Source organism: Sus scrofa, chromosome 13, assembly GCF_054392235.1.
Source record: "Sus scrofa isolate SSC_HxYL_T2T_F1_AM1 chromosome 13, Sscrofa_HxYL_maternal_Yorkshire_Landrace_v2.0, whole genome shotgun sequence".
Taxonomy (NCBI): Eukaryota; Metazoa; Chordata; class Mammalia; order Artiodactyla; family Suidae; genus Sus; species Sus scrofa.
This window is the reverse complement of record NC_139395.1, coordinates 28677432-28692503: the sequence shown is the minus strand read 5'-3', so window position 1 is coordinate 28692503 and position 15072 is coordinate 28677432. Positions and strand designations below refer to the sequence as shown.

Here is a 15072-nt window from a genome sequence, read left to right as displayed (position 1 = left end):
TGATCTAGTGGTTAGGATTTGGCATTTTCAACTCTGCAGCCCAGGTCCAACCCCTGATCTGGGAAATGAGATCCCACATCAAGCCGCTGCATGCCTTAGCAAAGAAAAAAAAAGGTTACTGTGATTCAGGGGGGCGATGATGTGGGTGAGGGTGCTGGCAGTGAGGACAGAGAGGAATGGACAGACAGGAAACGTACTGAGTGGAAAAATAGTGAGCAAATGAGTAAGGGCACAGGGAAGAGGAAAGGTCATTTTCCTGAGGTTTGTGCCCAGTGTGGTACTAGATTGGAGACCCCTTGAGACTCTTTGGTTCCAGTTGTCTTTATATTTTTGGAGGCCACCATCGGTCACCTCTCTCCAGATGCCTTGGTTCTAGTCCAGCTCCTCTGCTCTCTGTCTCCCCAAACCCGTCTCAGGTCTGCCTCCATCCCTCTGTTCACACCCCTTTCTTCTCCCACCCTACCCACTCTTCTGGACCTTCTTTATGCCCACACTTTGTGAGCTTTTCCCTAGCTCTTTTTTCAGCCTACACTGTTCTTCCTTTCCCTTAAATCCATTCAGTTTATAGTCTCCTTTGGAAACTAATTTTCTCTGCTTTTTGACACTTCTGGTATTTTATTTAATCCCTTATATAAGGCTGACCCGTAAGAAATTCATTCTCTTTAAACTAAGGATAGACTTACCATATGATCAGCAATCCCACTCCTGGGCATACATCCAGAGAAAAGCCATAATTTGAAAAGATACATGCACCTCTACGGTCATAGCAGCACTATTCATGGTAGATAAGACAGGGATGCAAACTAAATGTCCATCAACAGAGGATGGATAAAGAAGATATGGGGAGTTCCCGTCATGGCGCAGTGGTTAGCGAATCCGACTAGGAACCATGAGGTTGCGGGTTCGGTCCCTGCCCTTGCTTGGTGGGTTAACGGTCCAGCGTTGCCGTGAGCTGTGGTGTAGGTTGCAGATGCGGCTCGGATCCCGCGTTGCTGTGGCTCTGGCGTAGGCCGGTGGCTACAGCTCCGATTCGACCCCTAGCCTGGGAACCTCCATATGCCGCGGGAGCGGCCCAAGAAATAGCAAAAAGACAAAAAAAAAAAAAAAAAAAAAAAGAAGATATGGTACTTATACACAATGGAATACTACTCAGCCATAAAAAATGAAATAATGCTATTTGTAGCAACATGGATGGACCTAGAGATTATCATACTAAGTAATGTATGTCAGAAAGAGAAAGACAAATACCATGATATCATTTATATATGGAATCTAAAATATGACACAAATGAACTTATCTATGAAACAGAGACAGACTCACAGACATAGAAAATAGATGTGTGGTTGCCAAAGGGAAGGTGGTTGGGGGAGGGGTGGATTGGGAGGTTGAGATTGGCAGATGTAAGCTATTATACACCGAGGGGATAAACTACCAGGCCCCACTGTATAGCAGAGAACTTTGGTCAGTGTCCTATGATAAACCATAATGGAAAAGAATATTTTTTAAAAGAAGAGTGTATATGTGTGTATAGATGGATAGATGGATGGATGGATAGATAGATAGCTGAATCACTTTACTGTATAGCAGATATTAACACAATATTGTAAATCAACTAGACTTCAATAAAAAAATGTTAAAATAGAAATTTTTTTTTAAGGTGCAATATCAGCAGTTTCGTGTTGTTTAACCTACATACTTAGGATTTCCTACATATATGGGTCGTGGATGGATTTTCTTACAATGTCCAGTAGTGTCTTATGCACAGTCAGAACAGTACATCAAAAATGCACTTGAAATGAAATGTTATTAGGTAAAACAATTTTATTTTATGGCTCAGAAAGTAATTCATTGCCTCCAGTTGTTATGAACATCCATATGTTTACCCAGTGTTCTCTTCATTCTTTGACGGTCTGGGGAGTTGAGCTGAATCCATACTTAGTTATCATCATGACTTATTTCCCTGATGGCTAGTTTAAGGTGGAGATATTTTTTTACCACGTCTTATTCAGTGCAGTGTCCTCAGTGCCTGGCACATATGAGGAGATCAAAGATTATTTCTTGTAGGAGTGAATGAATATCATTGTCACCTTTCTCTCTCACACAGAAGCAGAGAATCAAATGTAATCATACTATGTTTGGAGGTCAATGAGTAAAGAGAAATTTTGTGTGCTACTTTGCTATTTCCATTGACTGAGTCATATAAATTCTTTATTCATATCATCTGGACATTTTTCTCTTTTAAAATATCACCACTTAATACATGGGTCTTTGGTTAATTTGCTCTAACACAGACGTACTATAAGCTGTGTCATGAGCAGACTTGAATTAGCAGCCCCACCAGGCATAAACACAGATATATCACAGTGGCAGTTGAGGGGATCCAGAGAAATTACATTCATATCTGCAGGCATTTCCCTTTATCACAAAAGATGTGAGTTGAAGTAGGAATAAAGCTTGAAAATAAAAAATTATAACGGCGTCTGTTACCTCATGTCTTAGTTGACTTTGGAGCGGGGCTTTTAGTCCAACTTGGGTTAGTATTCACTGGAAGAATCCTAAGGCAACTTCTTAAAGGTGTGTCTAACACATAGCAGGTGCCCCCTAAAAATTGGAATAAGTAGGAGACAGGATGCTACTATCATTTTTTAACCTTTTACCCCTTCAGTGCTTGTTTAAACATAGCATAGAAGATTGTTTAAAGTATAAACAGGAGTTCCTGTCGTGGCGCAGTGGAAACAAATCCGACTAGGCACCACGCGGGTTTGATCCCTGGCCTTGTTCAGTGGGTTAAGGATCTGGCATTGCTGTGAGCTGTGGTGTAGATCACAGACGTGGCTCGGATCTGGCGTAGGCTGGCAGCTGAAGCTCCAATTAAACCCCTAGCCTGGGAACCTCCATATGCCGTTGGTGTAGCCCTAAAAATAAGACAAAAAAAAAGACACACAAAAAAAGTATAAACAGTTTGTTTAAGGAAGGTGTCAAGTCTGCTGACTTGAGATCAGGGCCATGATAATAATTGTCCTTAGCTGATGACACTTCTGCCATTGGCAGTTCTGTAGCAGGTGTCTTTGTTTTGCACCATATGATGATATGAAGATACACCACCTACCTATTTCACATGAGTGAACCAGGGTGAATGGATGGGTATTTATAAGTGCCAGGGGCCAGGAGGTGGAGTTATGCAAGCGTCACTTGTTACTGTATCACCCTTTGCCGTGGGCTAAAGGCCAGTGTCAACAAGTTCTCTCTTTCCCATCTCCTTCTCAGTTGGCTGTTAAGATTTAGACCCTGAAGGTGAACAGGCTGTTTTCCTCCTACACCTAAAAGTGCTGTGTGGCCTTGGACACATTTCATCTCTCTGAGCCTCAATGTCCCTGCGTATTCAGTGAAGGGCACTAAATCGTGATCTGCAACCAGGGATCCATAGATCTATTTGTTTTTGTCCTGTGCTGGGATCTTGTTTTGTTTTACTACATTAAAAAAATTAAAAATTTTATTGAAGTATAGTTGCTTTATAATGTGTTAATTTCTGCTGTACAGCAAAGTAATTCATTTATACATATACACATCCATTCTTTTCCAAATTCTTTTCCCGCATAGGTTATCTGTCACAGAATATTGAGTAGAGTTCCCGGTGCTCGACAGTACGTCCCTGTTGACCATCTAGTCCATGTACAATAGTGTCCATAGGCCAACTCCCAAACCCCAATCCATTGCTTCATTTTTTTTTTGAAGGATAATTACATTCTAGTGACATTCTCATTACCCAGTTATGTTCAAACTCAGGACCACTACACATGGTTTCCTAATGGAAAATAAACAGGCCAGACAATTCGGATACACAAGCCAGCTGGTGACCTTGCCAGTGACTCCTTAGGGAGGGGGTTGATAGGAAAACTGATGATCTGAGATGGTGATCTGCCTAAAGTTGCAGAATAACATCATTAAACTCGAATTTCCAACTGTTGCTCCACTTGGTTTTTCACAAGTGTTTTAGTGTCTCAAAGACTTTAAGCTTTACAAGATTAAGATGGCGGTATAGAGGGACTGGAGCTCAACTTCTGTCCTAAAAACAACAAAATTACAACCAAATACTGAGCAATCTTCAACCATTGCTTCATTTTTAATGTGTGCTTTTGAGCCCCTTTAGGGAGAGTGTACCTTCTTAGGCATCACTGCTCGGTCATCTGCTTTGCACCTATCATTCCTTTAGTGGTGTTCCTGGGCCTGGAAGGCAATAGACCTCTAATACTAGATGCTCTGGGAGGTTCTTTCTTGAACTAACTATCTGTTCTGTTAGCTCTACATGTATTTCCCATTGAAGAACAATAGCAATGTGATATATGGAATAAAATCAAGCCTATGGTTCAGAGAATCAGACTCCCTTTTTGAGCAATAAAAAGTCATGCTTCTTATAGGAGTTGCTTGAATTTTGATTACTTACTTTTAAAATGTGTGTGTGTGTGTGTGTTTTATTTTCCAGTGATTTGTCCTTTTCCTTTAGAGATTTACAAGCTCTAATAATAGTGGGACCATACATAGTATTTTCAAGTAGCTGTGAAATCAGAAGCAGAAGCTGCTTATCCCTTACCTTCTTACAACATGGGTAATTTTCAAAAAGCATGGCAACCCCAAGCCAAAGAAAATTACCTCTTCTGTAGACAAAACAAAAATCCAACCTCTTCCCCTCAACACCCTCCTCCAACTTGGTTTTGGAGGGATTAATGATCTTATCACGTATTTGCATGATTTAGCCATTTCCAATGTAACTTGACATTTTCTGTGTAGGATTTATAGTTTTCTAAAACACAACCAACTTGAAAAGACCAAGCATTTATATCTGTGAGATTAAGTGCAATTATTCTTTATAAAAAGAAACTCCTTCTCTGTACTCAGAGCACTTTACTTTGACTGCTCAAGTGGCCAAGGCACTTTTAAGTGTTTATTTTGAATTAACTTGAGAGTTGTAGAAAAGCTTGCAAAAATAGTACAGAGAGTTTCCAAATACTCTCCAGTCAGCTTCCCCTAAGGTAAGCCACTTGCATCACCATGGTAGTTCTCAAGACTGAGAAAACAACATTTAATCAATACATTTTAACACATTTTTCTTATTTCTAGTTGCTCTATGTTAATTATATCCTTTTTTGGGGAGGTTATGCCCATGGCATGCATAAGTTCCTGGGCCAGGGATTGAACCTGAGCCACAGTATTGACACTTCTGGATCCTTAACCTGCTGAGCCACCAGGGAACTCCCAATTATATCTTAATTTTAATCACTTTTTTTTTTCAAATTTTGAAGGTGTTTTAAGAAAATATATCTACAGTAAAGGAATTAGAGGAATTATTTTTTTAATTTTGCATTTTCTGCTCTTTGTGGGACTGAAAGTTCTCTAAGTTTCTTTAATGCCTACTTGAGTATAGATAGAACTGCACTTAAGGCATCTAACACGGAGATCAGCCATAATTCAGCCAAGGAATTAAGGACTCCCTGTTGCTGGTATAACAGGTTCTAGTTTCTTTTCATGGCAGGGTTCATAACAATTTATTTTAGTGTCTTTTTAAAAAATAATAAACCAGATGTGGCAAAAAGATAATTTTCCTTATTTGTGCCAAACTCTCATTATTATATTCTCCGTGCTTTTTTTTTTCAACCATTAGTAAATGCAATAAATAAAATGGAATATTTACAAAGATGCAACCTAAGTGATTAGAAGGAAAAACAGGTTTCTGTGGGATTTGAAGCTGTTTTCCCCAAATGACACAAGTGATTTTCTGTTTTATCTTTAGTAAAGATGAGGCCATTTAAGGATCTCTTGAGTAGCTAATGGGCAGAGAATCTGAAAACCATATCACAAATACTTGACATGTTACTTAGTGCATTTATATTACACAATTTATATTAATTACAATTAGTTAATTGTACCATGGCATGGATATCTTCCTGTCACATGTGCTTACCCTGCAATTACCAAGAGATCTCAAGTAAATGAGGTGTGTATCTCTGGGGACTTCCTTTTAGTGTTAACCCAAACTTCAGATGACAACAGGAGATAGGAATTACTTACAAGAGTTTCTTTTTAAAAATGAATTAAAAAATTCAACAATGAGTCAGAATGGTGATTATGTCTGTACTTGATGAGGACTGTAAATACCAATCCGTTTGGTCATCCTGTGAGGTTTGGAGAGATCTTCCGTCTCCCATCTGAGATAGTTCTGGATTCCATGACTGACATGCACAAAGGAAAGATACTGAAAATTTCTGTTCTTAAAGTAACATTCATTTGAATTTTATATCTAATCTTTCACTTCTGTGCCCACTTCTTTTTTTTTAAGAAAAAATATTGAAAAAAAAAAAACCCCAAAATTAAATTTCACCTTTTTCATTTAGAATCAAAGAAAAATGCCCAGAAGAATACAAGTGTTTGTACAGCAAGTATTGTAATCTCTTTGGCCTCATCACATCTATAAAATAAGTGTTAGAAAATAAGTGATTTTCTATTTTTATTTTTAGCGGTTGTATCTTTTTTTTTTTTTTTTTCCAAATGAGACTGTACAGAGAACCCCAGAGAAGTAGGATCCTTGAGTTAAGTGGACAATCCACATTCAAGCCAACACTGCTTGGCCAAGGTCCTCCCCTCCCAGGCTCTCTCTTACCTCCCTTGGTTGCCCCAGAATTGATACCTACTGGCTTAGTCCTTCAGGCTCTGTGCTTAGGGCAGTGGTTCTCAGAGAAACATCCAGGGTTGCAGTGAAAGCAATAGTGTTATTTGAAAGGAGAGACCTCAGTTATCTAGGCCAGGGACTTGAACCCATGGACTAGGACTCAAACCATGCCAAAATCTACATTGAGATTTAAACCCATTTCTTCTAATTAAAATCACACAGCTGGAGTTCCCATTGTGGCTCAGCAGGTCAAGAACCCAACTAGTATCCATGAGGATGTGGGTTCAATCCCTGGCCTCACTCAGTGGGTTAATGATTTGACCTTGCCATGAACTGTGGTGTAGGTTGCAGATGTGGCTCAGATCTGGCATTGCCATGACTGTGGCGTATGCTGGCAGCTACAGCTCCGATTGGACCCCTAGCCTGGGAACTTCCAGATGCCATAGGTGCAGCCCTAAAAACCAAAAGAAAAGAAAAACTCACATAGCTGGTCTCAGGACTTACTGAGGTTTAGGTTTTTTTATGTCCCAGTGCAGAAAGAATTCAGTGAGAGGCAAAGTGATAGGTAAGAAGTAGATTTATTGAGACAGTATGGGCTGTCTCAGAAGGTGAGAGAGCAGCCCTGAAATATGGGGAGGTAAATGTTTATGGGCTGGGTAATTCCAGAGGTTAAAGAGTGGCAGGATTATTCCAGTTATTTTGGGGAAGGGGTGGGATTTCCAGGAATTAGGGCACCACCCATTTTTTGCTTTGGTCAGCCTCGGAACTGTCCTGACACCTGTGGGTGTGTCACTTAGATGCTAGTGTATTACGGTGAGTGCATAATGAAACTCAAAGGCCACTGGATGTTAAATCTTCTGCTGTCTTGGACCTCACTGGTGCTAACCAGTTTTTGTTGCGTCCTCAGAGGCTGTATCTCTTTTTTTAAAGATTGTGCCCTGCCCTTTTCTCTCCTATTTTGAAAGGGGGCTCTAAGCCTAAAACTAAGTAATTGTTAAAAAGCTAATAATTCATAAACTTTGGTAAAAAAAAAATACCTGAGCCACTCCTTTCAGATTGTGACACAAATAATTTTTTGGGTTCATATAAAACTCAAAAATTTTTATGAGTTCACCCTGTGCCACCCTGTGCCATTTGCTGTTCTCTGTGGGGGGATTTATTTGTGGAAGAAGACAGACACAGTGTCTACCCAAATGGGGCTTATGATCTAGTGCAAGGAAACCAATGAATGGATAGGAGTTATTCTGAGATGATGAGCCGCACAGGGAGATAAAACAGGGTGAGAGTGTGGGGGTGAATGGGTTGCAGAGGAGTCCTGAGCACTGAGGGGAGTCTGAGCTGAGACTGAATGACCTGGCTTAATTGTAGGGACGGGATGCAGGTGGCAAGGGCATAGGGACGGGATGCAGGTGGCAAGGGCACAAGCTTTTGGGTAGCGTGAGCTATCTGTTCATGGGTCAAAATGGGTTAGTGAAGAGGGAACCAACAGAAGAGCTCAGAGCAGTCAGGGGCAGGAGGAAACTTTACTCCTTCCGCAGCCAGGACCCCTGCATCCCCATCACCCACAGCTCTTCCCTGGGTGACACAGGCATCCATGGAGCCCCCATCCCTAAGGACCATTTGTGTGCCCTGGGTATTGGCTTCCAAGTTCTCATACTTCTAACAGCCAGTGCCTGGGTCTGTTTGGGGAGGACTCCTTTCAAGCTCTCAGAGTCTCTTTGCCTTCAGTTAGCGGTGCCTGTGTCACCAAACCAAATTGGGGTCCCTTGCCCCGCCAATCTTCTGACACTGAGTTGTGGAGAAAGAAAGTACAGTGTTGACTGCAGAAACAAGCTAGGAGTCCAGCAAGCTGGTGCTGAAAATGTCTGAACTCCTGAAAAGAGTTTCAGCCAAGCATTTTTTTTTAAGGCCAGATTGGGGGGTGGGGCTGGAGAAACAGGTCATGTGATCAACTCGTGCACAATTCTGATTGGCTGATGACGAGGTACCAAAACAGGGTCACAAGGGGTTCACATTATCAATCCTTAGACGCTAGTAGGTCTGGGAGCTTTGATCATCAAGTAGTTAATTTCTTCCTTTTGATGGGGATTTTAGTATCTTTGAAACAACTCAGGAAATGTGCAACATATTATGTTATCTTCGTATCAGGCGCCACAGCTGAGGATATGGGGGAGGGATCTGCCTGCCCCGGGAGTCTCCATAAATCCTGCTGGGTCTCAGTGGGGGCTAAGACCTCCCTCAGGGTCCTCCCTCAGCTTTGGATGTTGGCGGTGAGGGAAACTCTACCCTGTAGGGCTCTTGCCCTAGCTTGACCTCTGGGGAACATGTCCTCAGAAAGTTGTTTGCGTCTCGGAAATGGCTTAAGATATGAACTACCCTTCCCTCACCCCTCCCCTCAACACCGATTTTGAATTATAGCCTTTGGTATATATAGCGTAATCATTTTTGTAAATTAAAGATGAAGTCAAATTAAATATTTTATGGTATTTCCAACTTCTTGAAGTTTTTTTTCGGAATAGTTTCCATTTTAACAGCTATTCTGTGGAAATGATTTTGATTTTTATGCTCAGGACAATTGCCTGCTTCTTCTGATTCTGGTGAATTTGTTTACTGCTTAATTAAGTGAAACATTTCCAGAGAGTTATCTATTTTCACTCTTCCAGTTCACAGAGTAGAAGCTAATCTTAAACTGATAAAACTATTAGGCGATTATTTCCTGTTCACACACCGGGTCCATAAAATCACAGAGCTTAAACAAGGGAATAAGACAGGGCGTTTAGCAGGGTTTGATTGTGGTGGGTGTGATCTTCCAGCATCAGAAGCCTGTGAGCTTTTCCACACATTTTCATGTGCTAATAACTGTGGTTTTCATGTGCTATTTATAAAACAGTCTGGAGCTGTGGTTTGAATGGAATTTGAAGATGACAGGCCAGTGTGTCTATGTGAAATTGTCCCTCGAGGGAAAAGTAAACTTAGATTATATTTATTTTGACTGGATTTCCATTTGTTTTAGAACTTTTGGGGAATTTTAATGTTTATATATAAAAAGTGCTTGGATCTTTTGCTTTTGAAAAATTATGTACAGATCATTCTTCCTCTTTCTCCCCCCCCTCCAGGGAACTTCCTCTTCTTTCTTTCTTTTAAACAGATGCTAAATCAGATCTCTATCTGACTATCTCACAAAAAATAGTTTAACTTTCCTAAGTGTGTTTTTCTTTGCTTGTTATAGAATCATACATCCTATAACAGCCCGCTTTACCTTTAGCAGTTTTCAGTCTGAGAGAGGACATAGTACACAGTGAGTAAATATTTGCAGAGAGAATGAACCCGTGGTGTTAGGTCCTTGGAGAAGTCCTAAAATATTGATACGGTGCTTTTCTTGGTGTGCATCTATGATGAGAGCCCTGGTCCCCAAAAGTCTTAATTCCAGCTCAGCTATTTGTCACAATATGATGACTATACTGTGAAAATCTTTCTTCGTTTTGTTTTGTTTTCTTTTGTTTTTCTTTGGCCTCACTCATGTCATGCAGAAGTTCTCGGGCCAGAGATGGAATCCAAGCCACAACAGTGACCTGGGCCACAGCAGTGACAATGCTGGATCCTTAACTTCTACCAGGGAACTCCCTGTGAAAAACATTTTTAAATCCTTAGATAAACTATCAAAATAGTTGGAAAACAGACTGAATCACTTTGCTGTACACTAGGAACTAACACAACATTGTAAATCAAATATATTTCAATAAAATAAATTTAAAAAATTAAGATACAGAGCAAAGGTTAAAAAGAATGACTCAAAAATTGTAGTATTGAGTAGGGTCATACACTATTATAATTATAAACTATGCTCTAAATGTATCCAAAGGACTTTGAGTAATAAATTGCAAATGTCATTAATATTAACATTTTTATTATTGTATTAGAAGTAAATGTTAATTTGTGCCTATTTAAATAAATGTTATAAGTGAATTTTGCCAGCATTAACTGAGAATATTTTGGAGCACATAATGCAACTTAAATTTCTCCTTCCAGTTTACTTTGAAAGAAATACGATGTTAATTCTGGGGCACTGATGTTTTACAATGCCTGATCAAGACAAGAAAGTGAAGACCACAGAAAAATCAACTGAGAAAAAACAACAAGGAACCACCACCAGGTAACTCCATCCTGAGTCTTTCCTAATAATTAACTCAGGCAGTGACCACCAACCAGATTCAATGGCCTTTTGAGAAACAGAGTAGACCTTTGATAACTACTGTTCGCTGAAACGTTTGATCATTTCTAGAATTCTAACGAAATGTTTAGCATGTATTGTTTCAGTCTATAAAAGTAGGCCCCCAAGTGGCAACACTATCAGTGGATGACAGGATCAGTTCTATTGATTGACATTGTGTTATTCTTTCTCCTAGGGACTATTCGGATCTTAAAAGACTTCGGTGCCTTTTGAACGTTCAGTCAAGCAAACAACAGGTAGTGTTTTCAAAGAATGTTGCATGCATTAATGACAGGGAAATTGCATGTTTCCAAAGGATTTCCATAAGGATTCCATCTTATGAAGAATTTGTCTCTTTTGCTTTTGTTGTCACTTGTTTTGTCTTTCTTCATCCAGCTGTGTCTCTCAGACGTGGTTCAGTTTCTGCCAAGACCCTGCATCCACAGCCTTTTCATTCTTTTCCTTTCATGCCTGGGCCTCATTTGATCCGTTGTTCAAGGCCCTCTGTCCTAACTGGCAAAGTTCTTCAGTAGAGACATGACATTGAATGCCCAATGTTTGATTCTGCAGAGCTGTTGGGATGTTGATTTCTCCAAAACTCTGTTCACCACATCTCTCTTCTCTCCTTCCCCATTCCTCATGCTGCCCTCTTGCTATAGTACCACTCTTGATGGTTGCTGCAAACCGTTATCTCACCAAAAAGAGGGGAAAGGAGTAAGTGTTGGTGGTTTTCATAATAGCATTTTAATTTTTTTAGTAGACAGAGAAAGAATGTTACCACCACTTTAATTTTATCTCTAAATGTTTCTTTTTGGTTTAGTTTCTGTAAGACTTTGGTGAGTCCTGAGAACAGAGGCCATCCATGGAGCTTTGGGACTAACAGAGAAATGCTAATAATAAGGAAAACAAGAGAACTATAGCATTTAAAAAACTTTCATTGGTATATAGTTGATTTACAATATTATATAGGTTTCAGCTGTACAACATAATGATTCAATCTTTTTAAGATTATGCTCAATTTATAGTTATTATATTTACCTATGTTCCCCATGCTATATAATATATCCTTGTAGCTTATTATTTACTTTATATATAGTAGTGTGTATTTCTCAGTCTTCTAGCGTTAGTCTGTTGATGGGCACGTAGGTTGCTTCCATATCAATGACTGTTGTAAGTAATCTGCTATCAACATTGAGGTTGATGTAACTTTTTGAATTAGTGTTTTCATTTTCTTTGGATGTATACTTGGGAATGGAATATCTGGATGGTAGTTCTATCTTTAGTTTTTTGAGGAACCTCCATACTGTTTTCCACAGTGGCTATATCAGTTTAAATTCCTGCTAACAGAGTTATTAGTGTTCCCTTTTCTCCACATCCCTTTCAACATTTGTTGTTATCTTTTTGGTGATAGTTACTCCAAGAGTGACTTGATATCCTATTGTGGTTTTGATATGCATTCCCTGATGATTAGCAAGGCACATCTTTTCATGTGCCTGTTGGTCATCCAAATACCTCCTTTGAAAAAATGTCTATTCAGTTCTGCCCATTTTTTAATTAGGATTTTTTTTTGGTATTGAGTTGTGTGAGTTATTTACATATTTTGGCTATTAACTCCTTATTGGTCATATCATTGGCAAATATTTTCTTCCATTCAATAGGTTGTCTTTTCATTACATTGATGGTTTCCTTTGCTGTGCAAAAGCCTTTAAGTTTAATTAGATCCCTTGTGTTTATTTTTTCTTTTGTTTCCTTTACGTTAGGAGACAGATCCAAAAAAATATTGCCACAATTTATGTCAGACTATTCTGCCTATGTTTTCTTCTAGGATTTTTATGGTTTTTGGTCTTACATTTATATTTTTAAACCATTTTGAGTTTATTTCCATATATGGTAGGAAAAAATGTGATAATTTCACTGTTTTGCATGTTCGGTTTTCCTAGCACCACATACTGAAGAGATTGTCTTTTCTCCATTGTATATTCTTGCCTCCTTTGTCATAGATTAATTGACCATAATTGTGTGAGGTTTTTTCTGGACTTTCTATTCTCTTCCTTTGATCTATGTGTCAGTTTTAAGGCTAGTACCATACTCTTTGGATTTCTTGAAGCTTTGTGGTATAGTCTGAAGTCAGGGAGTGTGATACCTCCAGCTTTGTTCTTTTTTTCTTAAGATTGATTTGCTTTGTAGGGTTTTTTTTTTTTTTTGTGGTTCCATACAAATTTTAGGATTATTTGTTCTAGTTATGTGAAAAATATCAGAGATATTTTGAGAGGGATATCATTAAGTCTGTAGATTGGGTAAATATGGACATTTTAGCAATACCAATTCTTCCATTCTATGAACACAGAATATCTTTTCATTTGTTTGTGTCAACTCCAGTTTTTTTTCATCAGTGTCTTATAGTTTTCAGAGTATAGGTCTTTCACCTCCTTAGTTAAGTTTATTTCTAGATATTTTATTCTTTTCGATGCAACAGTAATTGGGATTGTTTTCTTGCTTTCTCTTTCTGATAGTTCATTGTTACTTTATGGAAAAGTAAGAAACGTTTGTATATTAATCCTTTATCTTGCAAATTTACTGAATTAATTTATTAGTTCTAATAGTTTTGGGGTGGAGACTTTAGGTTTTTATATATTTAGTATCATGATATCTGCAAATAGTGAGTTTTACTTCTCTTACAATTTAGATGCCTTTTGTTTCTTTTTCTTACCCTAATTGCTGTGTCTAGGACTTCTATTACTGTGTTAAATAGAAGTGAGGAGAGTAGGCATCCTTGTCTTGTTCCTGATTTTAGAGGGAACACTTTCATCTTTTCACCACTGAGTATGATGTTTGGTGTGGGTTTGCCGTATGCAGCCTTGATTAGGTTGATATATGTTCCCTACACCAAATTTGTTGAGAGTTTTTTTTTTTTATCATGAATGACTGTTGAATTTTGTTAGATGCTTTTTTTGAGTCTCTTGAGAAGATTATGTAATTTTTAGCCTTCTTTTTTTTAATGGGGTGTATCACTTTGATTGATTTGAGGATATTGTATCATCCATGTGACCCTGGAATAATTCCAACTTGATCATGGTGTATGACCCTTTTATATATTGGTGAATCAGTTTGCTGATATTTTCTTGAGAATTTTTTCATCTATATTCATCAGAGATGTTGGCCTGTAATTTTTTTTTTTTTTTTTTTAGTGCCTTCAGTTTTGGTATCAGAATAGTGGTGGCCTTGTAAAATGAATTTGGGAATGTTCCCTCCTCTTCAATATTTGGGAGTGGATTGAGGCATTAGCTCTTCCTCATATGTTTGGTAGAGTTCCTCTATGAACCTGTCTAGTCCTGGACTTTTGTCAGTTGAGAGTTTTTTTATAATTCAGTTTCACTACTAGCTCAGATTGTTCAGATTGTCTCTTTCTTCCTAATTCAGCCTTGGAAGATTGTATGTTTCTGGAAGTCTATCCGTTTCTTTTAGGTTTTCCAGTTTGTTTGGCATATAACTGTTTGAAGTATTCTTTAAGGATTTTTTTTTGATCTCTGATATTGGTTGTTATTTCTTCTCTTTCACTTCTTATTTTGTTTATTTGGAAACTCTATTTTTCTTGATGAGCCTGGCTAAAGGCTTATCAATTTTGTTTATCTTTTCAAACAAACAAAACAAACAAACAAGCAAACAAACCAGCCCTTGGTTTCGTTGATCTTTTCTATTTTTTCTCTATTTTATTTACTTCCTTACTAATTATTATTGCTTTCTTCCTTCTGCTGACTTTGTCTTTGTTTCTTCTTCTTTTTCTGATTCCTCTAGATGGCTGGTTAGGTTGTTTGAGTTTTTCTTGTTTCTTGAGGTAGGTCTGTATTATTTAAACTACCTTTTCTGCATCCTATAAGATTTTGGAAAATTGTGCTTTATTTTCTTTTGTTTTGAGGTATTTTTCTGATTTCTTCTTTGATATTTTTCAGTAGCCCACTGCTTTGTTGTTTAGTCTCCAGTGCTTGTTTTTTAATTTTTCTTCCTGTAATTGGTTTCTAGTTTCATGCTGTTGTGCTTGGAAAAAATGCTTTGATATAATTTCTATCATAAATTTCTTGAGACTTGTTTGGTGGCATAGCATGTGGCCTGTCTTGTAGACTCTTCCATGTACAATTGACAATAATGTATATTCTGCTCTTTGGGGATGGAATATCCTGTAGATATCTGTTAAGTTCA

General features: G+C 38.4%; 1 protein-coding gene across 19 annotated transcripts in view; it reads left to right on the top strand.

The window, feature by feature from the left end:
- The window catches only part of NEK10 (NIMA related kinase 10), a 178728-nt gene that overhangs the window by 8045 nt on the left and 155611 nt on the right, over positions 1–15072 (top strand). For all 19 annotated transcript variants that reach the window (XM_084990133.1, XM_084990132.1, XM_084990131.1 and 16 more), the window contains exons 2-3: positions 10695–10818; positions 11072–11132. Coding sequence is in view for 17 of the 19 variants with exons in the window: in XM_084990131.1 (XP_084846257.1) it covers positions 10745–10818; positions 11072–11132 (135 nt within the window). In the remaining 2 variants the exon portion in view is untranslated. The remainder of the gene's footprint in view (positions 1–10694; positions 10819–11071; positions 11133–15072) is intronic.